Source organism: Cynocephalus volans, chromosome 1 (assembly GCF_027409185.1).
Source record: "Cynocephalus volans isolate mCynVol1 chromosome 1, mCynVol1.pri, whole genome shotgun sequence".
Taxonomy (NCBI): domain Eukaryota; kingdom Metazoa; phylum Chordata; class Mammalia; order Dermoptera; family Cynocephalidae; genus Cynocephalus; species Cynocephalus volans.
Genome location: NC_084460.1, coordinates 30,571,386 through 30,596,656, shown reverse-complemented (window position 1 = coordinate 30,596,656; position 25,271 = coordinate 30,571,386). Strand labels below are relative to the sequence as shown.

General features: G+C 38.0%; 1 protein-coding gene and 1 pseudogene across 2 annotated transcripts in view; both read left to right on the top strand.

Moving 5' to 3' along the window:
* The window catches only part of PIGU (phosphatidylinositol glycan anchor biosynthesis class U), an 87,388-nt gene that overhangs the window by 41,805 nt on the left and 20,312 nt on the right, over positions 1-25,271 (top strand). For both annotated transcript variants that reach the window (XM_063107878.1, XM_063107888.1), the window contains 2 exons: positions 5,741-5,838; positions 25,041-25,195. In XM_063107878.1, the coding sequence (XP_062963948.1) occupies positions 5,741-5,838; positions 25,041-25,195 (253 nt within the window). The remainder of the gene's footprint in view (positions 1-5,740; positions 5,839-25,040; positions 25,196-25,271) is intronic.
* Positions 13,112-13,397, top strand: LOC134384796 (elongin-C-like; annotated as a pseudogene).

The window sequence follows — 25,271 nt, the reverse complement described above, 5'->3', positions numbered from 1 at the left end:
GTGCTCAATAAATTATCACCATTACCACTGATATGGATGGACTGCTTTGAGAGAGGCTGCCCTGTTAAAAAAACACACTTGGCGGGCCAGCCTGTGGCTCACTCAGGACAGTGCGGTGCTGATAACACCAAGGGCACGGGTTCGGATCCTATATAGGGATGGCCAGTTCGCTCACTGGCTGAGCATGGTGCTGACAACACCAAGCCACGGGTTAAGATCCCCTCACTGGTTATCTTTAAAAAAAAAAACAAAAAAAACCCCAAAAGACACTTGGCAAGGAATGTAATACATTGGGCCCTGCCCCAGCATCATCCCCTCCTCCTGGGCAGCTCATTTGTTGCCTCACACTCTGGAGCAACTCCCTCTTCTGATAGTCCTGTGGGACCTCAGCCCTTTGGCCACATTCTAGTCCCACTGCCTGTCCTAGTACAGGTCACTGTCTGTGACCCAGTCTCTGATTCTCTGCTCACTCCACTTGAAGTCCATATTCCTGAACCAGTCCCTATGGCTCCACCTCATCTACATTCCTGCTCTATCCTGTTGCTACACCACCCACCTAGGCCCAGATCACTTCAAGGTGCAGTCCCTGGAGGCAAAGCCTTACCCCAGGTCTTGCCAAGGCTTGTTTTGGCCCCCACCCTGACACAAATAGAGAGTTGGAAAACATATTCAAAGCTAGATTGGGTAGATAATGAAATTCCCTGATACTACAGCCAGTGCACATACACAGTTGACTGATTCACTAATATTCCTATGACCAGGGCTTGTACAGAAAACCTAGTGCCTGTGCATCTGGGCTGCACTAGCAGGCAGCGATGGATTTTATCATTTTTTTTTAGCAAAACTCATAGTCCTCTTGGCACAATTCCTCCTGTTAGTCCAGCAGGATGCCCTAGCTCTTGCCCACGTGAGGCTGCGTTTCAGGCATTATTTCAGATGTCCCATCTGAGCTTATAGGTAGATGTTTTTGGATGATTGTGTAAGGTAAGCCCACCATGATCTGATCCCTACCTGCTTGCTGAGACTTTTTAGATTATAACATTTTGTTGAAGTATAGCATACAAGGGGTCTTCCAAAGGTTAATGGAAAGATATATTATCTTTTAAAGTCTGTTTTTCCATGAACTTTTTGAAGTATCCTTGTATATGCAGAAAAAAATGTACAAATCATTAGTGTACAGATAAATGAATTTTCACAAAATGACAAGCAACCAGCACACAGATTAAGAAATAGAATGTTACCAACGTCCACAGGAGCCCGTTGTGTGTCCTCTTTCAGTCACTCCTCCCAGCTCTTGCCCTGTTTTTTGCCATGTTGAGCTAATTACAGTCCCCACGCCCACACTCCATCACACCTCACTCTTGCCGTCCTGCCTGTGCACATGCCATCTCCTTGGACTACTGGCCTCACTTCCTCATTGTTCAAAACTCAGGTATCATCTTCCCCTGATGGGCTGGGTCTACTTCCTCTGCACTTTCCTCTTATGTTTTGTAATTGTTTACTGGCAGCTCCCTGAGGACAGAGACTGTCTGAGTCACCAGTCTCCCTGGCACCCCGCATATGCTTGGCATAGAACAAACTCCAGAAATGTTTGATTATTGCTCAATTTGTCTAAAATATTTCAAGTCACCTTTTATTTTTCTTTATCTTCCCTGCCCTGCCCCAAGCACATATCATTCCTCCTCTCTGCCTCCCTAACCCATTCTTCTTGCGCCTTCTAGCTTTTTTCAAAACATATTAACCCATTCTGTGCCTCCATCCTCCCCCTCACTTTTGCTCAGGCTGTGTGTGTAATCCATGCACGCCTGTCCCAGCATCCCACACCCAGACTTCCCTATACCAGGCCACAGTCTGACTGTCACACACCAAGTTTCTGCCCCCATATTGCAGGCTTCAGCCACCCAGTAGTTTACTCCACAGAGAGCATCCTCTTTGCCCAGCCCCCTACCACAAGCCCTCAACTGCTATTCTGCAGGCTCTTTTTACTCAAGGCTCAGATTTATTTTGTGCTGTGCCCTATTTCATGACTCTGTGTTTTACACTTCATGAGTTTTTCTTTCTCAAGAACATTGGTTTCCTTTAATATGCTTGCATTTTTAAAAAGATTTTATATGTATCATTGAATGACATTTGTTCATTCATTCATTTATCACACGTACCAGGCACTGTGCTAGATGCTGGAGAGTCAAAGTTAAGAGAAGCTTATTACCCTTAAGAAACTCACAGACAAATGGGGAGAGAGAAGTGTTAACAAATTATTGTAAGACAGTATCAGTATTAAATGAGATGAGGCTTATTAACACAGGGATTAAGAGAAAGGGCACTGGCATCAGCTGTGTGGTTTTGGTTATGTTATTTAACCATTCTGTTTCTGTGCCTTGGTTTCTTCACTTGTAAAGTGAGTAGGATTTGTGATTTTTTTTTTTTTTTAATTTTAATTTTTTTTTTTTAAATTTTATTTTGTTGATATACATTGTGGCTGATTATTGCTCCCCATCACCAAAACCTCCCTCCCTTCTCCCTCCCCCCCTCCCCCCCAACAATGTCCTTTCTGTTTGCTTGTCGTATCAACTTCAAATAATTGTGGTTGTTATATCTTCTTCCCCCCCCCGTGTGTGTGTGTGTGTGTGTGTGGGTGTGTGTGTGAATTTATAGGATTTGTGATTTTTAATCTCAATAAAGGTGTTACAAGAAAATGAGAAGAAAAATAGGGCTTTCACAAGGTTGTTGTGATGTTTCCTAAAGGCCTTTTAGAGTCAGGCACTGTTCTTGATGCTGAGGATACAGTGCAGTGCCTAAAACCTAGTAAGTGATTAATAAATGTTATCTATAATCACTGTTGTTATCATCTGTGCTTGGGCTCATAGAGGAAGTGACATTTCAACTGGCCATTGAAGAATGGGTTTCTATTAGAAGGCGGTCAGGGAAGGATGGCTTAGGCAGAGAGAATAGCCTGAGAACAGACACAGTGAAATGAAAGGGCATGATGTTTTCAGAAACTGGGAATGATCTAATGTAGCTGGAGGACAGGGTATGTGTGGGAAAGTTGTAAGAAATGAAGCTAGAGAAACAAGACCCATATGGTGAAGGGTCTTGTTTGCTGCTGGAGTTTGAACTTAATCCGATAGATGAAATGAAACCATCAGAAGTCTTTAAAGACAGGCTCGTTGCAATCTAAACTGTGTTTTAGAAGGATTCATTGGTTCTTCTGTGTAAGATGGACTGATTGGGAGGGGGTTGGGGAGACCATTAAGGAGTAGAAAGAGGAGGCTGCTGAAAACTGGTGAGGGACGATGAGAGCAAGAGCTCAAGTGGTGAATGCTCGAGGTGAATCTGTGGGGCTTGGCGACTGGTGTAAGGAAGGAATGTGGGAGCCAGAGGGGTGAAGAGTGGCTGCATATCCAACTGGATGTTGATGCCGCTTACTGACAGAGAGAATAGCAAGGGGAACTGATTTTTCCTTCCTTAAGACTTCAGAATCCAAGGGAGGAAGACTGCTTCTTCCCATTCCTAGGATCAAGTATTCTAAAACTCACAAGTCTCTTCCACTAGGCTTCACAGCCTTTTCTCCTCTCTTGGGCCTTATAAACACTCAGCTGTTCCAGACAAGCAATTATTGGTCTCAGGCAATTAGGATGGGAGGCAGCTGTTTTTATTTCACTCCTTGGTATCTCCTGGGGGGAGAGAAAGGGGAAAGTCATGTGCTTGTATTTTCACCACACTTGTAGGAATGGATGGAGTTGGAGCATTAGCCTCCCTCCTCTGGTTACACACATGAACCTCTTCTCTCTCTCACCCCCAAATTTGTAGAAGAACAACATTGAAGTTCTTTCCAGGGGCTGGCCAGTTAGCTCAGTTGGTTAGAGCATGGTGTTATAACATTGAGGTCAAGAGTTTAGATTCCTTCAACAGCCAGCTGCCCCCCCTCAAAAAAGTTATTTCCAGTTGTTTTTTCCCTCTCTTAGCCAGTTTCCTACAAAATGTCATTCAGATTTTTGGCCAAGTCAAGAAATCCTGAGCCTACTCTAGCCGTCAGGCTCCAGAACCCTTCCCATGACTGCCACCTTCCAATCTCAGAGTCACCTGGTTCTGGTTTTAGGAGTCTGTGGCTCAGCAGGTGTGTGGGGGCCTCTGCTGGGCGTGATCCTGTCCCTGCTCAGTCACGTTTACAAGTACCCTGGATACACGACAATATGCCTAGCACTAATTGACATGGTGAGACAGCCCCACCCCATGGAATTCTGTTCTTTGTCTTTTACATCCAGCTTCCTCCTTTCTCTGTCTTCTTTCCACTTTCTATCAGCCAGAATTGTTCCTACCTTCTGAGTTTCCTTGGTTTGAGGGATGGAACACTCAAGGTTCTTTTCTCTCCACACACTCTTCTATGAAGTTGTCACATCCATAACCCTCCCTCTTCCAAGTTGGCTCTTAGATATGTCAATTATATAGACCACTTTGGTGGGCAAAAGATCCTATGGATCATCTCCTGTTTGCCTCTGGAGCTGGGTTGGGAGAGAGGTAAAGCTCCTTGAACTGAATGGGGTGATTAGTTCCTCCTTTTACGAAACACTTTGAGAGGATGTCTGTTATTTTCAGTAAACAGTTGACCACACACTAATGAGAGTGACCCTGGGTATTGTTATTTTATGGAACATCATTACAAGACCTCTGTGGGGCCTTATACCTCAAACCATCAATTGTACCCTACTGCTTTCTAAGCCACTTCGAAACCCCTGTTGTAAAATAGGGCTCTCTAGCCTTAGTTTTAGGGTACACTGTTGTCTTATACCATCTGAAAGGAAATAGCTAATTTTTTAAAAAAGAAATCAGTTTTTTTCTTATGAAAAAAAAAAAGCATGTTATTTTAGAAAGTTTATAAAATACGATGAAGCAAAAGTGAAAAGTCATCTATAATCCCACCACTCAGAGATCACCACTGTGAACTTTGTGGCCTAGGCTTTTAGTCCTTTTTTAAATGTCTGTGCATGTTTTTTGGTTTTGTTTTGTTTTGTTTGGCAGCTGGCTTGCGCACTTTTTTTTTTTTTGTCATATCACACTTTAAGCAACTGAGCTATCCAGCCAGCTGCATATTTTTTTAAAAAAGAGATCATATTTCTTTTATAATCTACACATAGTAGGATGTTATAAACATCTTTTCCATGTCATTGCAGATTTTTTTTATTACATCATGTATAATGATTCCATAGTAGTCCATTTTATGTAGGAAATGGGGACATTATTAATAAAATTAATACTTTAATTTGTAAAAAATAATAAACACATGACTTGAAGATAGCACATAAGGAAGGGGTGTTGTAAAGAGTGATGGGTGTTGAAACATCCAGAGGGATAGGTTTTACAGCTCTGGATATCAAGCAGTAATTGTAGCCTCAATAAATTGGTACATTAAATAGGATGTGGATGTTAGTAGACTTGATCCTTTTATACGTGTTTGGGCTGAAGTTTTGTAAAATCTTTCAGGATCTGAAAATTTTACAATAAATATGCCTGTGGTGTCTCAGATTGCTAAAGGTAGATGATTTTGACTTTCTTGATTTCTTTTCATGAGAGCCAAGAAGTTCTCACTCTGTGTGAATTTGTATAGCATCTTGTGCACCAGAAAGCACTTGACAGGTGATTACTTGAGCAGTTATGGAAAGTGTCATGTTGATAGGGGCACACTGAGTCTAATCCTGAGTGATGAGGCTGGATTATTCCATACATTTATTTCTTTTTACAGGCAGTGCCTTCCTCAGTGCTATTTTTCTTGCCTTAGCAACATACCAGTCTCTGTACCCACTCACCTTGTTTGTCCCAGGACTCCTGTATCTCCTCCAGGTAAGCAATTGCTGGTCAGAAGCCAGCCACCCAAGTGACATTTAATACATGGCCTGGTCCCTGCTGGGGGAAGGAAAGGCATGGGTCAGTAAAGACAGTGGAACTGCTTGCTTCAACTTGAAAATGCAAAAACAAAGAAACATGACTAACTTTAAACAAAGTGGACCTAATGATCATTAAGTTCTAACTATATATATCACTGCGAATGTATAAGTGCATTTCATTTTATGTATTTGTATTTTGGATCTCTCAACCATCTTGCGTTTTCCTTTTCTCACCTAATGTACATAAACTATTCTGAGCTCATTTTTAATAACATTTCTTTATAATAACACTCACCTTGTAAAATTCTTATAGAACTTAAATGTACTGGGTGCACCTGATGCAATGCTTAGAACATAGTGGGTGATCAATATGTATTAATTAAACAATACAAATTGCTGACATTTACTGAGAACATATTACGTCAGGCACCATGCTAAGCACTCTATAGGCATCATCTCATTTCAGCTGCACAAAAACTTTATGGGGTAGGCATATTATTAGCTGCATATTAGTCTAATATTAGCCATAGTAGACCCATGAATTGAAACTGGAATGTTGGGAGGTTAAGTCACCTACTTAAGGTCACATAGCCAGCAAAATAACACTGCTGAGATATGAACTCAGTCAGTTTGACACAAGAGCCTGCTCTATAACCATCTCTCTTTTCTATTCACATAAGAATACACACGTTTTCTCAAGAGCAAGTAACTGCTTGCAGGCCCCACATGGTCCAATTCTGTTCTTAGAAGGGAAACGTTTCTTGAAAGTATACAGGTGGCAGTGCCAGGATTCAGATCCAGAAATGTCTGATTTCAGAGCCTTTGTTATCACAAATACTGATGCTGGGGCCGGCCTGTGGCTCACTCGGGAGAGTGCGGTGCTGATAACACCAAGGCCCCGGGTTCGGATCCCATATAGGGATGGCCGGTTGGCTCACTGGGTGAGCATGGTGCTGACAACACCGAGTCAAGGGTTAAGATCCCCTTACCAGTCATCTTTAAAAAAAAAAAAAAAAAAACAAATACTGATGCTAAAGCTGAGTTTATAAATGGAGGTTCATTTATAAAAATAGGTCATATGCTTGTTATTTTAAGTGTCTTCATAATGTATCATCATGCTGGCATACACAATGACACATGGTTAGCTTGATTTTTTTTCCTATTTGGGGAATTTGAGATGTGTTTTAGTCATCACTAATATAAATAGGGTAGAAATTTGTTTTTCTTTAAGTTATTTCCTCAAGGTATGTTCCTCCAGCTGAATCACTGGACCCAAGGGTGTGAAAAGTTTTATAGTTTTTATTATGCAAGACCAAATTGTTCACCAGAAAGCCTGAGCCAATTTGCAGTGCCACCATCAGTATCTAAAGAGAAGTGACCCACTTACCTCCCATCTGCCAGCACTGGCTTTTCAAGTATGATTTATGATTGCTAGTTCAATGGCTGTGTCACCATACTGTGAAGTTTTATATTTTTGTGTTTATTTTATTTTTGCATTCTCGTTGAATGCAAGCATTTTTTCCACATAACAATGTGCTATTGGTATTTTCTTTCCTCCTTCATATTTTCAGTATATTCTTTAGAAAGCTTAAGCACTAAGGTGAATGTATGCAACCAGAATTTTTGTGCAACTGTTAAATAAATAATATAGAAAAAATGTATTTATTCACATTTATGAACTGACCAAAATTTTTAAAATGGTTTGTTAGGCCAATTTCTAAATACTGCTTTATGTAAAATAACTTTTGTTTAAAACTCAGAGAAATTCCTCCTGACTGCAGCGGACAGTACAACTGACTCATGAGATCAAGGAGCTCCTTTACCAACATTTACTGAGCACCTACATTCTGCTAGACACTATGCTGGACTCTGCAAATATAAGGCAATTGAAGGTTGCTGAGGAAGAGTGCTCCAAGAACAGTGCTTTGGCAGAAGCCTGTGGAGTGAAAGGGTGTAGGAGGAGCTGAAGTTGGGGAAGCTTAGATCCTTGTACTAAATCAAGTCAGAGGGGTTGATTGGGGGCCCAAACCGGTGTCAGGGGAAATAGAGAGATGAGGGACTGGATGCAGGCGAATTCTAGAAGGTAGAATTGGCTGTGCTTGGCAGCCATCTATAAGTAGGGAACAGGAGTGGGAGGTGATTGAGATGAACGTAGCATGCAAAAATAAAAATCCTAGCCTGTACTATGTTTATAAGTGTTTGAGGTGGCCTGAAAGGCATGTAGGGCCCTGTGAGTCACGGTAGGGTGTTTGGAAGATTAATCCAGCCACATCTAGGAAACAAACTCACCTGTTTAAATATGAAAGAGGGAACAGAAGAGGAAATTATCTTTTAGGACTGAGTTCCTCCCAGACCATTAAGTGGGTCCTTTAGGCTTGAGTTTCACAGAGATCCATAGACTCCAAGGAGAAGTTAGAACTAATGGGTGGGAGGTCCAAGAAGCTTAGGATAAGGCAGCTGTATGTCTGAATGGATTGTCCCAAATGAGGTGAGTTCCCTGTGAATCACGGTGTTTAGGCCAGTGGCTGAATGGCTGCTTGCTGAGTACTCCTAGAAAGCTGTGAGCGTCAGCATGGGTGGCTGGACCCGATGATCTTAAATATCCTTTCAAGATGGACATGATAACCACAGGAAATGACACATCTGCTCTTGACTCTCTATTTTTCTCAGGGTTTTTTCAAGTCCTCTGTGGGTACACTCTTCCCACTAGGAAAGCTGGTGTGATGTAGTATGTAAGAGCACAGCTTGACTGGGACATCTTGTTAAGACAAAAAGCAAATCAGACTAAATGAGAACAACACCGGAACCAGCTCAAAGAGGTTCCTACTGGCCAAATTTGGGATATTCTGAGCATCAAAAGAATAGAGACTATAAGTAATTGCAAAACAGTGAATAAATAAAAATCTAGGTATCCATGGTGATGCTCAGAAAAGGGGCAAGGAGAGGAAAAAATGCATATGTCATCATCGGATGTGGCTATTTTACCAATTTCTTACTCTGAAAATTAATAATCAAAAGGAAAGTCCTAAACAGTTATCCTGCCTTTTATTTTTAAAATTATTTATTTATTTATTTATTTTGGTGGCTTGCTGGTGCAGGGATCTTAACCCTTGACCTTGGTGTTATCAGCACCACACTCTAACCAAGTAGGTTAACTGGCTAGCTCTACGCTGCCTTTTAAAAAGGAACCCTAGTTCTTCCCTAGTTAATGAAGGGAAGCTCTTATTTACAGAAGAATGCCAGCTTATAAATGTAGAAGGAATGATAGAATAACAAACAAATCACCAGTGAAATTATTGCATCTGGCAAAGATCATCAGTGGACGTTAAAATCATTAGGTGAATGGTTTTTGGAAAACAGTGTATTTGCATTTGCATGGTGCCAAAGTATTACCCCCCACTCTCCACCCTCTAAATGATTTGTAATTAGCAGAGGGAAAATTATATCTTTACAAAGGAGTGTTCTGGTAGTCACCACCTTAACCAAGTAATCCAACTCACATGACTTATAGTGGAACAGCCTGACACAATGTGCTTCTTGGTGTGGTGTGGTGTAGTGCAAAGTACACAGTATGACCTCTGAAGTATTCTTACCCAAAAAGTTAACCTTGATTAAGCCTTTAGGTCTGACTTCCAGATTTTAGGAAATAAAAGAACAGAGGAACAAGTTAAATGACACCATGATGAAACAATAAGACAAACCTGAATATAGGCCAGTCTATGAGGTCTGGTTCCCTTCAAAATGTCAATGTCACGAGAAAGAAAAAGTAGAGGAACTGTTCCAGATTAAAGAGACATAATACTGAATGGAACGGGAAAGTCTTGATTGAATTCTGGTTTGGAAAAAAATAGCTGTAAAGGATGTTTTGGGGAAAATTAGAAAATTTTGAAGATAGATTAGATATTAGATGATGTTAGGGAATTGTTCATTTCTTGGATGTGATAATATTCTGGTATATAGGAGAATGTCCTTATTTTTAGGAACTGCATGTAGAAGTGTTTTGGGAGAAAGGTGATGATATTTACATCTTTTAAAAGGTTTTTCTTTTCTTTTTAAAAAGATGACCGGTAAGGGGATCTCAACCCTTGGCTTGGTGGTGTCAGCACTGCACTCTGCCGAGTGAGCCACAGGCCGGCCCTTAAATACTTTTTCAAAAATAATTTATACACACAGAAAGATAAAAAATATGGCAAGGTGTTAATATTTAATCTAGGTAACAAATATATGATTGATTATTGTATTCTTTCAACTCTTCTGCATGTTTGGAAAATTTTATAATAAAAAGGGGGGAAATAGAATACAGGCTCTCACATCTTGGTTTGGACACTTATTAGTTCTGTGACCCTGGCCAAGTGATTATTTAACTTCTCTCTGCCTCAGTTTTCTCATTTATAAAATGGGGATAGCATAATAATACCCACTGCAAAGGGTTAACACATGTCAGATATTTGGAACAGTCTGATAAGAGCTCAGTAGGTATTAGCTAGGGTTATTAGTATTCCAGTATTTGTAGAAAGGACATGGTGACATCTGAACTTGGGATGATGAGGGTAAAAGAAAATAATTCATTTTCTGGAGTCAAAGGAACTGTAAAAGTTAGTTTGTACTTCCTCCTTTGACACTAGAAACCTTCCTCCATTCTGCTGGTGGAATTTCTACAGAATGCAAAAGGTAGCTAGTATCTCACTAGTGCCAGAGGCAAAGTTATTTTTCTCTTCCCTACGTAAGACACAGGCTCAAAGGCAGAGGATGCTGCATCTAGCTCCATGGTGAGTCACTTGTGAGAATGGCAGTTTGAACCCATCTGGTCCCCTCTCCCAACTCTACTATTCCTCTGACCTTGGCTTAGAGCCTAGTTTCCAAATTAAAAGCTTAAACTATTATGATCCCCTAGCATGCAGAATAAAATAGAGAGCCGTAACATGCACAGGATCAAGAGGCTACAGTGAAGGATAGGCCAAGTGCACAGGACCAAGGAGCTGAAGCTGTGAGGCTGGCAGGGAAGTCTAGGGGGAGGCTTGCTAAGAAGTTCATGGTGCAGTCCAGGAAGTTTCTAGTTCTCTCCTTCCTTTTAGTTGGGATTGCTAAAGTCTTGGACCCCCTTGGATAATTTGAGGTCCTTATTTTCTTTCAAAGACAGCAGCAGACAGCAGGAGAAAATACCTTGTGAGCACTCTTTTGGTTTTTGCTTTAATCCAATCTGACTTTCTCTTGTCTTTGAACTGAGAAGGTTAATCCTGTGATTTCTATACTTTATGGAGCTTGGAGCAGGTCACATGATACTGGCTTGGCACCACAGGAGCCAGACCCAATTAGATCTTTCTTGATAACTGGGGCCTTCCTTAGGCCTTCTCTGGGGCCATATTTAAAGTTTTCACACCTTACTTTTTCTTACCCATGTAGCTTTCTGTTGTCTCTGCTGTTCCAGGAGGGTGGGCACCAGAGCAGAGGTGGCAGTGCTATTAGCTTTTTTTTAGAACAGGTAAAAATGAGGATAAAAGCTTAATCGTGCATTTACAATAAATGTTTCCATCAATTTTGTTGCCTTTAATATACCTGTCATGCAAAATATATCTCCTGGGTCTCTTCTGAAGATTCTAAGAGTTTAGGTATAATAATTTTGTTAGGTTCCAGTTCCCTTCAAGAGTTTATTCTGATAACTGACTTTTTCCTTTTCACACTAAGTCCAGGAAAGAAAATGGTATCTGTATAGAAAATGCTTTTCTCCCTACTGCTGTTAGGGAGAGGGAGATAGTTATAAATTTCTCCCCTCCCTTAATATAGTTTGTCTTTTCCTGAAGCAGTCTGAGAATTCTCTTACTTTCCTAAATATTTTTTATATATTAAGCAACTGTGTGACTTCTGGAATGTTATAACTGCTGGTTAAATATTTCAAGTTAAGGGTGTACAAAACCCAGGGACCAAGTCTGGCTCACAGATGTATTCTGTTTAACCCCTGGTGTTTTGTTTTTGTTTAATTAGTTGTAGCATCTTAAAAAATTCATGTTAAAATTTATATTTCTGGCTTCTTTTGAAGAATTGGAAGATCTGTCCTCTTTATTTAAAAAAATTTTTAAATTATTTTTTTGGGGCAGCTGGCTGGTACAGTGATCTGAATCCTTGACCTTGGTGTTACCAGCATCATGCTTTCCCAAGTGAGCTAACTAGCCAGCCAATCTGTCCCCTTTATCAGCACCACACTCTCCCGAGTGAGCCACGGGCTGGCCCCCAATCTGTCCCCTTTAGACAGAAGTTTCAGTTTACTACAGTCCCTATGCTTTATCTCTATCATACTGCATTCCCTTGTTGACTGCCTGGCTCCTGTAGGTATTTGAGTGTATGTGAAGGACCACAGGGTTAAGATACCTTTAAAATATAGAAAACAAAAATTAACACAGCTAGAAGGTGAAATTGATAAATCAACCCTCATAGTTAGAATTTTAATACATCTCTTAAAGTAAGATTAAGCAGCCAAAAAAATAATAATTATATAGACTATTTAAACATCACAAACTTGACTTTATGTAGTTTAGAGACAGAGGGCTACTGTTTTCCATATTAAGCCCTATAGAGCTCTCTAATTTTTAAAATTGTGTGTATGCATTTTTTAACCAACCCTATAACAGATGGTTTTATCTCTGTGTTTTAAAACGCTTCATTTTGAATTAACTTAGACTTACAGAAAAGTTGCAAAGATAATACAGAGTTCCCTTGTATTTCTCATCCTACTTCCTCTAATGTTAGTATTTTACATAACCACAGAACAATTATCAAGAACAACAACAACAAAATGAACATTTATTTAATATTATTAACTAAATTACAGACCTTATAAGAATTTCACCAGTTTTTCTACTAAGGCAGTTTTTGTGTGGTAGGAGTCTACAGGATCCCATGTTGAATTTAGTTGTTACATCTCTTTAGTCTCTAGTCTGAGACAGTTCTTCAGTCTTCTCTTGTCATCTATGACTTTTGAAGTTATTTTTGTTGATTGCATCCAGTTTAGATTGTCATATATTTTCTCATGATTGGACTGGAGTTACATATTTTTGGCAGAAATGCATTTTGGGAGCTAGATTTGGGGGGTGTCCCTGGAGTAAGGCTGCAGCGGTATGTGGGGACCCGGCTGCAGGGCTGATGAAAAACTACTAAAGTTTCTGTGGAAGCAAAGTAGAATTTCATAAGAACATAATGAATGGAGAGGTGGAAACGATGAAGGCCCTGATGCCATGTATGTCAAATTGATGTCTTCTGATGGTCATAAATTTATTGTAGAAAGAACATACACTAACATCAGGAATGATAAAAGCCATGTTGAGTGGTTTAGGTCAGTTTGCTGAGAATGAAACCAATGAGATCAATTTTAGAGAGATTCCTTCACATGTGCTATCAAAAGTATGCGTATATTTTACCTACAAGGTTTGCTACACTAACAGGTCCACTGACATTCCGGAATTCCCAGTTGCACCATAAATTGCACTGGAACTGCTGATGGCTGCGAACTTCCTACATTGATAAATAAAATATAATAAACTGAAAAAAAATGCATGTTGTGTCCTCAGTATACCATGTCAAAAAGGGTGCATACTGTCTATATTTTATCTATGGTGATGTTTACCTTGATCACTTGGTTGAGTTGGTGTCTGCGAGATTTCTCCACCTGGCCAAATTTTTATCTTTTGTTTTGTAGTTGATATCTTGGGAAAGGTGCTTTGAGATTATACAAGTCTGTTTCTCCTCAGATTTTCACCTACTAATTTTAGAATCCATCAGTTGTTATCTGTAACAATTATTACCAAGTGGTGATTCTCTATCTCCCTCCTTATTTCTGTATTTATTAATTAGATCCTAATTTGAGGAATAGCTGTTGTCCCTTCTCCAAAATTTATTTATTTATTTGACTATTTTTATTAGTATGATCTCATAAATATGAAGTTTATTCTATGGATTAAAATCCAATACTGTAACCAATTGATTTTTGACAAGGGTGCTAAGACCAATTCCGTGAGGAAAGAATTGAGTTTTCAACAAAGGGCACCGGGACAACTGGATAACCACATGCAAAAGAATGAAGTTGGGTTCCTGCCTCACTCCATATATAAATATTTATTCAAAATGGATCAACAACCTAAACATAAGAGCTAAAACTGTTAGAGGACAACACAGTGGCAAATCTTCATGACCTCATTTTGGCAGTGCATTCTTAGATTTGACACTAAAAGTATGAGCAACAAAAGAAAAAAATAGGTAAATTGGACTATGTGGAGATTAAAAACGTTTATGCTTCAAAGGATACCAGCAAGAAAGTAAAAAGATAAAGAATGGGAGAGGAGGGTGGCTGGTTAGCTCAGTTGGTTAGAGCATGGTGTTGATAACACCAAGGTCAAAGATTTGGATCCCCATACTGGCTAGCTGCCTCCCCACCCCTGCCCGCACCCCAAAAAGTGTGGGAGAAAATATTGGCAAATCATATGTTTAATAAGGGATTAGTATCTAGAATATATAAAGAACTTTTTTTAACTCAACAACAGAAAGACAACATAACCCGATTAAAAAAATACTCAAGAGACTTGAATAGACATTTCTTCAAAGAAGATATACATATGGCCAATAAGCACATGAAAAAATGTTCAGCATCACTGGTTACTAAGGAAATGCAAATCAAAACCACAATGACATACCACTTCACACCCACTAGGATGGTTATAATAAAAAAACAAAAATGGATAATAGAACTCTTATACATTGCTTGTGAGAATGTAAAATGGTGCAGATGCTATGGAAAAGAGTTTCATGGTTCTTCAAAAAATTAAACATATTAGGGGCTGGCCCATGGCTCACTTGGGAGAGTGCGGTGCTGATAACACCAAGGCCATGGGTTCAGATTCCTATATAAGGATGGCTGGTTAGGTCACTTGGGAGAGTGGTGCTGACAGCACCAAGTCAAGGGTTAAAATCCCCTTATCGGTCATCTTTAAAAAAAAAAAAATTAGACATAAAATTACATTATGGCTCAGTAATTCCACGCCTAGATATATACACAACAGAATTGAAAACAGTTACTCAAACAAATACTTGTTCATGAATGTTCATAGCAGTACTATTTATAATAGCAAAGGCGGAAATAACCCAAATGTCCACCAACAGATTGATGGATAAACAAATTGTGATATATCCATGAAATGGAATATTATTCAACTATAAAAAGGAATTAAGTACTGATACATGCTATGACTTGGCTGAACCTCAAAAACTTTATTAAGTGAAAAAGCCAGACACAAAAGGTCACATGTTGTATGATTCTTTTATATGAAATACCCAGAATAGGCAAATCCATAGAGACAGAAAGCAGATTAGTGGTTGCCAGGGAATGGGGGAGGGAAGAATGGGGAATGATCACTTAGTGGTTACCAGGTGTTCAGGTGTTCACTTGGGTGATGAAAGCAATTTGAAACTGGAGGGGCAGTGGGTGTACAACATTGTGAATGCACTAAATGTCACTGGTTTGTATAATTTAACATGGTGAAATGTATGTTATGTGAATTTCACCTCAAAAAAAATTTATGTCCAGTACACTTAGCTTGTTGTACAAATTTTTCTAGCTTTGACCATTAGGAGCTCTTTCATATTGTCTCCTGTGTTCTTTTGATATGCCCCCATATATTTTTGAGCATTTTCTTTCTTTCTGGTACCACAAGATGTTCCAGCCTTGGGCCGAGCCTGTGGCGCACTTGGTAGAGTGCTGCGCTGGGAGCGTGGCGACGCTCCCGCCGCGGGTTCGGATCCCATATAGGAATGGCCAGTGCGCTCACTGGCTGAGTGCTGGTCACGAAAAAGACAAAAAAAAAAAAAAAAAAAAGATGTTCCAGCCTAATCTTGTACTCACATTTCCCCTGCCTCAACCCTGAAATCAGCTACTTCCCTAAGGATCCCTGGTTCCTTTTATTGGATAATACTGCTTAAAAACCAAGATCTGAGGGCTGGCTCATGGCTCACTTGGGAGAGTGTGGTGCTGATGACACCAAGGCCATGGGTTCGGATCCCTATATAGGGATGGCCAGTTAGGTCACTTGGGAGAGTATGGTGCTGATAACACCAAGGCCATGGGTTTGGATCCCTATATAGGGATGGCCAGTTAGGTCACTTGGGAGAGAGTGGTACTGACAACACCAAGTCAAGGGTTAAGATCCCTTTACCAGTCATCTTTAAAAAAAACCAAAAAACCAAGATCTGGGTGCTAGATATGCTTATTGTTACTAGAATATCATTGCTCCTGGGACCCCTTAGCAGACAGAGCAATGAAATATACGTATGTACCCACATATCTATATTTCCTTATCTTCCATATGTTTATACTGATACCTCTAATCTCAATACTTTTCATCTGTTTATACTGATACATCTGATTTCGGTCCTACACCAAAGGGTTTCATTTAGTCTCTCCCTTCTCCTTGTTTATAATTTCTTTCTCTAACAGTAAGAAACCCAGCTTTCATTATCTGCAATAGAGATTTTTTCATATTTGCTTATTCAATTCTAGTACGCACATAGTTTCAGAATAGCTATGAGAAATATCCCTGTAAGAAATACATGTACTGACTTGATTATAACATTTATATTTAGTTCTTTTTGTCTTTAGCCTTACAGAATTCTGTTGTTTCTTTTTTTCATAGGTTAGTTCTCCCTCCCCCACCCCCCTGTGGCCCTTCACTGTGGTTATGTGATTAATTTGTAATATTAGGTTCATTTGTTAGTATTTGTATTCGTTTTGGATTCTCCCCACATCCTGGTTGATTTTAATTGTTTGCTTATTTGGCGGGTATGTGAAAGGAATATGAACAATTTCAGTGGTTCTAAGAGTGGGATATACAAAAAGACATATTCAAGCTGTCTGGTTAGCTCAGTTGGTTAGAGCGTGGTGCTGATAACACCACGGTCCAGGGTTCTATCCCTGTACTGGCCAGCTGCCAAAAAATCAACCAAACAAACAAAAAGAATTCACTGAAGTATTATTTTGTCCTCATCCCTGTTATCCTGTTTTTTTCTTTCTAGTCCTTTCCCTCTCACCTCTGGTAACTATTTTCTGTAGTTTCTTGTTTATCCTTTTGTGCCAGTGAAAAGATTATCTACTATATTTTTTTATACCCCTTTTTTTTATATGAAGGGTAACATACTCTTTAGCTCTTTCCTTTTTTTCACTTAACATTATTTCCTGGAAATTACTCCATATCAGTACACAGAGAACTTCCTCATTCTTTTTTTTAGCTGCATAGTACTCCATTGTGTGGACATACCTCTCTACTCTGTATGGGAGTTTAGATAGTTTCCAGTGTTTTGCATTTACAAATAATGCTTCAGTGAGTAACCCTGTGTATATGTATTTTCATATTGTCGGAGGTATATCTTCAAGGTAGATTTCTAGAAGTGGAATTACTGGATTCAAAGGTAAGTATGTATGTAATTTTGTTAGGTTTTGCCAAATTTCCCTGTAGAAGGATTGTACAAATTTTTTTTCCCATCAGTAGTGTATGAGAGTGCTTGTTTTCCCACAACTTTGCTAACAGAAAGTGTTACCACATTTAAAAATTTTTGCCAGTCTGGGCTGGCTGACTAGCTCAGTTGGTTAGAACATGGTGTTGATAACACAAAATCCAGGGTTCAATCCCTATACCAGCCAGCCACAACAACAACAACAACAACAACAAATTGTCTGATTATGAGAAATGTATCTCAGTGTTGTTTTAATTTGCATTTCTCTAAATATGAGTGAGTTTGGACATTTCTTCATATATTTCTGAGTTTTCTGTTCATTTTTTCCCCTCATATTTTAATTGGATTTTGGTCCTTTTTCCCCTCAAAAAAAAAATTATTTTTGGTGTCAGGAGTGGGACACGAATTCCCTCAATTTTTAAGAATCTTTTATGTACTAGAAGTCTTACCTATTGTTGGCAAATTTTTTTTCAGCTGTCTTTTGATTTTGTTTAGGGTGTTTTTTGTTTGTTTGTTTGGGGTAGCTGGCCAGTAAGGAGATCCAAATGTTTAGGGTGTTTTTTTTTTTAACAGCTTTTATGTTTTATTAAGATATAATTTAGATGCCATATAATTTACCTATTTAAAATGTACAATTCAATGACTTTTAGGATTATTCAGAGAGTTGTACAGCCATCACCACAATTAATTCTGGAGCATTTTTATCATCCAAAAAGAAACCCCATACCTGTTAGCAGTCACTCCCCATTTTTCCCCAATGTCCCTTTCCCTCTCAGCCCTAAGCAACCACTCTTCTACTTTCTGTCTTTATAGATTTTCTTATTTTGGATATTTCATATAAATGGAATCATATAATACGTACTCTTATGTGACTGGCTTTTTTCACTTAGTGTGATTTTTTCAAGGTTTATCCCTGCTGTAGCATTTCCTAGTACTTCTTCTTCTTCTTTTTTTTTTTTTTTTTTTTTTGCTGTATACTATCCCATTATATGGATGTATCATATTTTATTTATCCATTTACTGGTTGATAAGCATTTCGGTTGTTTCCAATTTTGGTTATTTTGAATAATGCTGATCTGAAAATTCATGTACAAGTTTTTGTGTGGACATATATTCTTATTTTGTTTATATTTGTCATGTGAGATGTTTTATTTTTATGTAATCAAATCTAATCAGTCTTGTCTTTTATTGCCTCTGGAATTTGTGCTTTTTCCTACAGTAGGGTTAAAGATGAATTTACCATGTTTTTTTCCTTGTACTTTCTGGTTTTGGGTAAAAAAAAAATTTAGACCCCTAATCCATTTGGAGTTTATTCTTGTGAGTGGTAGGAGATATCGGTCAGATTTTATCTTTTCCAAAGGGTTACCTGTTATCCTGGCACCGTTGATTAAAAAGGTCATCTTTCTCACAGTGATATGCCACCTGTCATATACTAAATTGCCATATGTATTTTGATCTAATGCTGAACTTTCCATTTTATTCTACTAGTCTAAGTAGAATAAAGTCTGTTAAGGTGCCAGTACTATACTGTTTCTTGACCTTGGTGTTATAACACCATGCTCTAACCAACCAAGCTAACTGGCCAGCCGTATACTGTTTTAATTATAGAGGTTTTATAGTAAATCTTAATGCCTGATAGGGCTCATCCCCTTTTATGATTTTTCCTTATCAATATTTTCTTAGCTATTCTTGCATGTTTGTTTTTCCATATGAACTTTAATATCTTGTGTAATTCCATAAAATGGCTTATTGTTATTTTTATTGGGATTGCATTATTGCATTGAATTTATAAATTAATTTAGGGAGGACTAACCTTTTTTCTAATGTTGAATCATCCTAAACAAGAACAAAGGATACCTTTCCATTTGTTCAAGTCTAGTTTAATATCTTTTAGGAGTGTTTTAAAATTCTCTTTGTATAGGTTTTGCACATTTCTTGTTAAATTTAATTCTGTTTTAATGTTCCTTCATGTTGTTTTACATATGTTTTTCTCTACCATTTTGTCCTTTAATTGTTTAATATTGGTACATATGAAGGCAATTTGTATGTAAATTTTATATCCTACTTCACTGGATTCTTTTATTGTTTGAGTGATTTTTATCATGAATAGTTATTAAATTTCTTTACCTTTCTGCATATATCAAGATACTAATATGATTTCTTTAAGCTGTTTGTGATACGTATATTAATAGCTTGCTTTTCTTATGTTGAACTAACCTTGAATTCTTGGAATAAACCCAACCTGGTCATAACCCAACTTTATCATGATCTTTTTTATGCATTGCTGATTTATATTAGATACATTTTGTTTAACATTTTTGCATTTGTGTTGGTGAATGGTTTTGGTATCAAGCTTGTAGCATCTGCTATGAAAGAGTTAATGTAAGATTAGAATCATCTACTTCTTGAATATTAAAGAACTTTCCTGTAAAACTGGCTGGGCCTGCTCTTTGTGGGAGAATTTCTCATTACTAATTCAATTTCTTTAATGGTTAGAGGACCATTCAACTTTTTTGTTTCCTCTTGGATTAGTTTTTCCCTAATTTTTTATTTTTATGCTTTCAGAAAAGTTGAATGAGTAGTATAATAAATACCTCTTTGTAGATTACCTAGTTTTCATTTTGCTACATTATGTATATCTATTTAGATATAGAGTTGGGTTTTTTTCCTGACTCATTTGCAGGGAAGATGTAGACAACAAGACATATCAACCCTAATTCAGAAGGTAACTCTTAAGAACTAGGGCATTCTCTATATAACCACAGCAGTATTAGAACACTGAAGAAGTTTAACTTTAATAGAATAATATTATCTAATGTGTACACTTCAAATTCAGATTCTCCAATTTATATGTGACCTTTATAGGATTTGGGCAGAAGGGTGGGGTGGGCTCAGGATCTAATCAAGGATTATGTATTATATTTCATTATCATCTGTTTGATATCTACCTTTCTTTTTAATGACACTGGCTTTTTTTGTGGGGGAGCGGGATTCTTATTTATTGAACACTTACTGTGCCCACACTCATATAACACATGCAACAAATAGTAACTTTACTTATGATCATCTTCAAAGAAAGTGTCAACCAACAACCATTTTCAAATGGATAGCTTCTGTAATATTTGGATAAACTTCATCAAAAATTGGTAAATGCACAGAGACAGGTCTACCACAGTTATGACATGATGACTCAATTTATATGAAGGTGTGAAATTAGGGTCTGGGCAGAGTCACCAACATTGTCCATTGGAAGGTATCCTGGACTAATACACACTCCCATTGTATGCATTCTCTCTTCTCAAACCACAGATTCTCTTATTTTGTAAAACTTCTGGTTGACTTAGAATGAATTTATATAATGTGCCTGTCTGGTCTTTCTATTAGAGCACTTAAATTATTCCACTGAAACCTGTCAAAAACTTTCAGATCTTTAGCACTTACGGGGAAGTAAAATTGAATAACAAATGAGCTCAAGTCATCAGGGAAACTCTTGTTTAAAAATAAAGGACCAAGCTGTTTTTTTTTTTTTTTTTTTTTTTGTCGTTTTTTTCGTGACCGGCACTCAGCCAGTGAGTGCACTGGTCAGTCCTATATAGGATCCGAACCCGCGGCGGGAGCGTTGCTGCGCTCCCAGCGCAGCACTCTACCAAGTGCGCCACGGGCTCGGCCCTAGGACCAAGCTGTTTTTAAACATCTTTGCTTCAGTCCCCCTCATTTATAATACCTCTTAGAAGTTTAAAATTGTGTTTTTTAAAAAAATATGACTGGTGAGGGGATCTTAACCCTTGACTTGGTGTTGTCAGCACTGCCCTCTCCCAAGTGAGCCAACCGGCCATCCCTATATGGGATCCGAACCCGTGGCCTTGGTGTTATCAGCACCACACTCTCCCAAGTGAGCCGCAAGCTGGCCCAAAATTATGTTTTTCTTCTATCGATTTGACCCTTGGATTTAGCTGTTCTCTTCCAGGGAAGGCAATGGAATGAGGTTGGTTATTTCAGGAGCTGTGTCTACTGGTTAAGACAGTGCATTTTTGTTTCCATATCAGGAACTTCAGTGGTATCCATTCTCAGTTTTGGAGGCTGGGAAGTCCAGGGTCCAGAGGCATGTCTGGTGAGGGCCTTCTTGGTGAGGAGTCTCTACAGAGTCCTGTGATGACTCAGCGTGTCACATGGCAAGGAGTGGGAAGAGGCAACACTGGCATTTTTCATTGAACACTTTATTTATATTTTTATAGAATGTTTACATTTCACATACGTTTTTAAACACATTGGCATAAGTTTTTTATATTTTATTTCTTTTTTTTTTTTTTTTTTTCTAAAAGATGACCGGTAAGGGGATCTTAACCCTTGACTTGGTGTTGTCAGCACCACACTCAGCCAGTGAGCGAACCGGCCATCCGTATATGGGATCCGAACCCGGGGCCTTGGTGTTATCAGCACCGCACTCTCCCGAGTGAGCCACGGGCCGGCCCCATATTTTATTTCTTATCCCTGATACATCCATAGTTATATACCCTTTTACCTTCCTAATATTGTTTACTCTCTTTTTTTTCTTGATTAGTCTTACCAGAGACTCATTAATCACAATCACTTCTAAGAATTAGCTTTTTGGTTTTGTCAGTTTTTTATATTGTAACTTTTTTTAAAAAAACAAATTCTGCTCTTTTATTATTTCTTTCTTTTGGGGTTTGTTCTGTTTTTCTTAAATATCTGAAAATAGATGTTTAGTTTATTTATTTTCATCCTTTCTTCTATTCCAGTATAAGTTTGTAAGGCTGTACTTTTTCCCTAGAGTACTGTTTTATCTACATTACACAAACAGTGATATGAGGTATTTTCTTTATTTAATTTCAAACATCAAAATTTTATGTTATCATTTCTTCTTTAATCCCTGGGTTATTTGGAAAATTGTTTTAAAATTTTCGAATGTAGTTCAAGAGATTTATTACAAACATGGAGACTATAGTTAATAGCAATGTACTGTATACTTGAAAATTATTAAGAGAGTAGATTTTAAGTGTTTTCCCCACAAATACGTGAGGTAAAACATTTTTTTTCTAATGTATTTTTAGGTTATCTTTTTATTAATGATTTCCATTATTTGCATTATGATCGGACAATGCGGTCTATAATGATACAGATACCTCGAAGTTTGTTGGTATTGCTTTATGGCCTGACTTAGATATGCAGCGTTTTTGTAAATGCCCCCAAAATGCTTGAAGTGAATGTGAATTATCCAGTTATTAGGTACACTGTTCTATATAAGTATGTTTTATAAGATCTTATGAGATCAAACTTATTAAGTGCTTATTCATATTTCCTACTTGATAACTGACTTTTGCCTGCTTGATCTATCAATAATCCACAGATGACAGATTTGTCTTTTTTGCCTTTGTAGCTCAGTCCATTTTTATTTTATATATTTTGAGACTCTATTATTAGGGACATGCAAGTTTAGAATTGTTATGTCTTTGTAATGAATTTAACCTTTTATCATTATGGACCAACTTTATCTCTGTAATAATTTTTTACATAAAAGTCTATTTTATCTGGTAACAGTACAACCACACTACTTTTCTTTTGGTCAGTGTTTACCTGGCATATCTTTTTTAGTCCTTTGATTTTCAACTTTTCTGTATCTTGTGTTTTCGGGTATATCTCTTGTAAATAGCTTGTAGCTATATAACTCATATTTTTTCTTGACAATATGATTTTTATTTACAGAGTTTGGTTCTTTTGAATTGTTTGTGATGTTTGAATTCATTTCTGTTTTCTTATTGCATACTTTTTTTTGGTATTTCTTATTTTCCTTTTCCTTAGAACAAATTCTAAATTTTATTTCTCATCCCACAGCATCTTACTTTTTTTTGAGGAAAAAATTTTTTATGAAGAAGCTGACCAGTTAGCTGAGTTGGTTAGACTGTGGTGCTGATATCACCACAGTCTGGGATTCAGTCCCTGTACCAGCCAACAACAACAAACTTAATGAAGGAAGAATAGAGAAAATAGTATAGGAACATCCATATACCTACTACCCAGAGTAAACATATATTAAGATTTTGCCATGTTGTTTCCTATTTGCTTTTGTCATGTTTAATAAAATATTATAAAGTTTCTTAGGTTCTAATTATGTTTCCCTCTCTCTTTTCCAGGAGGCTAAATCTATTACAACTTTATATCTTTCTAATTTGTTTTATAAAACTTTTACAAACATATTCATATGTATCTGTAAATAATACATAGTATTATTTTGTATAACCTCAAAATATTATATAAATATCTTGATATTGTATGGATTGTATAGCAACTTTCTATTATAAGTACCCTCATATTTCTGAGGTCTAGCCATGTTGACCTACATAGATAGATACAGCTTATTCATTTAACATGAATGTGTCCAGAAATTATGCCTTTATACCACAATTTGTTTATTCCTCTATTGAAAGAATTGTTTTCTTGATATTCCAAACAATGGTGCAATGCATATCCTTTCTTTGTATCTTGTGCAACATGTCTCCAGGATACATACCGAGAAATGGTGTTACTAGGTCTGAGGTCAGAAGATGTATACTTCAAACTTTTAAAAATTTATTTTATTTTTCTCCAAATTCTTGGTTTAATAAGGACTTGTTTAATTTGAGAAAAAAAGGTTTCAATCATCAGGCTATTCACAAAAATAACCCACAGTATCAACTTTAGAAAACAAATCTTGACAATTACACTAATTTTTCTTGAGGATGCTTCTGACATGCCAACTCTCATTCACAAAAAATACATTGTTAGGGGCTGGCTGGCTTATAACAGCAAGGTCACGGGTTCAGATCCCCGTACTGGCCAGCCAAAAAAAAAAAGTTATATTTGTGTTGAACAGCCCCACACAATACTCTTATGTGGGGTATAACACATTTCTAACTCAAAGCTGCTCTCGGGTGCTACTCAAGTAAATGAGATCACCTTTGCAGTCAGGGAAGCAACTACTGAACTCGTGTATGAATGGAAAGAACTGTACTCCTTGCATAACAAGAGACTGTTTTGGAGACAATTGATAAAAACCATACATCCTTTTTATTGTGAAGCCATAAAGATGTATCAAAATTAAAAGCAAAAATTACAGGGTAACACTTGACAAAACTGCTAGGTGTGTCAAAGGAAGTTAAAATGGGACTAGGCTCAGGGCAGTATGAATTAATGAACATGGGAAGAATAGGGATGGGGAGAAGAGCGAGCATGTGCTGAAGATACCAGGGCAGAGGGTCTGGTGAAAAACTTGATGTTTGACAAATGCCTAGGTAAAGAAATAATGGGATGAGATCTCTAAACCCCACCATGGGCTTAAGAATCATCCTCGCCATTGGTGCTGTCTCTGTCGTCTTCTCCTTCCTCAGCCTCTTATTCATCATCCTTAGTCAACTCCAGCTGTGAGAAATATACACAAGTAGGATGGAATTAGAGGCACTCCATGTGTCCCTGAACCCCCCTCTCCCATCTCCTTCTTTCCTGTAGTTTTCACCCGTTCACACCTTTTAAAAAAAACTTATATCTTTATTTAATTGAAATGGTAAACCTGTGCATCGTGGCATAGTTTTGCAAGAGGGATCTTTTAGTTTAAGCTGATAATTGCTCACTGTTCTTGATATCCCTAAACGTACCATTTTCCTTCTGTCCTAGCGGCAGTACACACCTGTGAAAGTGAAGAGCAAAGCCTTCTGGATCTTCTCTTGGGAGTACACCATGATGTATGTGGGAAGCCTAGTGGTAATCGTTTGCCTCTCCTTCTTCCTTCTCAGCTCTTGGGATTTCATCCCTGCAGTCTACGGCTTCATGTAAGTAATGACCTCTTTAGAAAACTCTGGAAGCTGTGGAGGAAAGGGAACTCTTGTACACTATTGGTGGGAATGC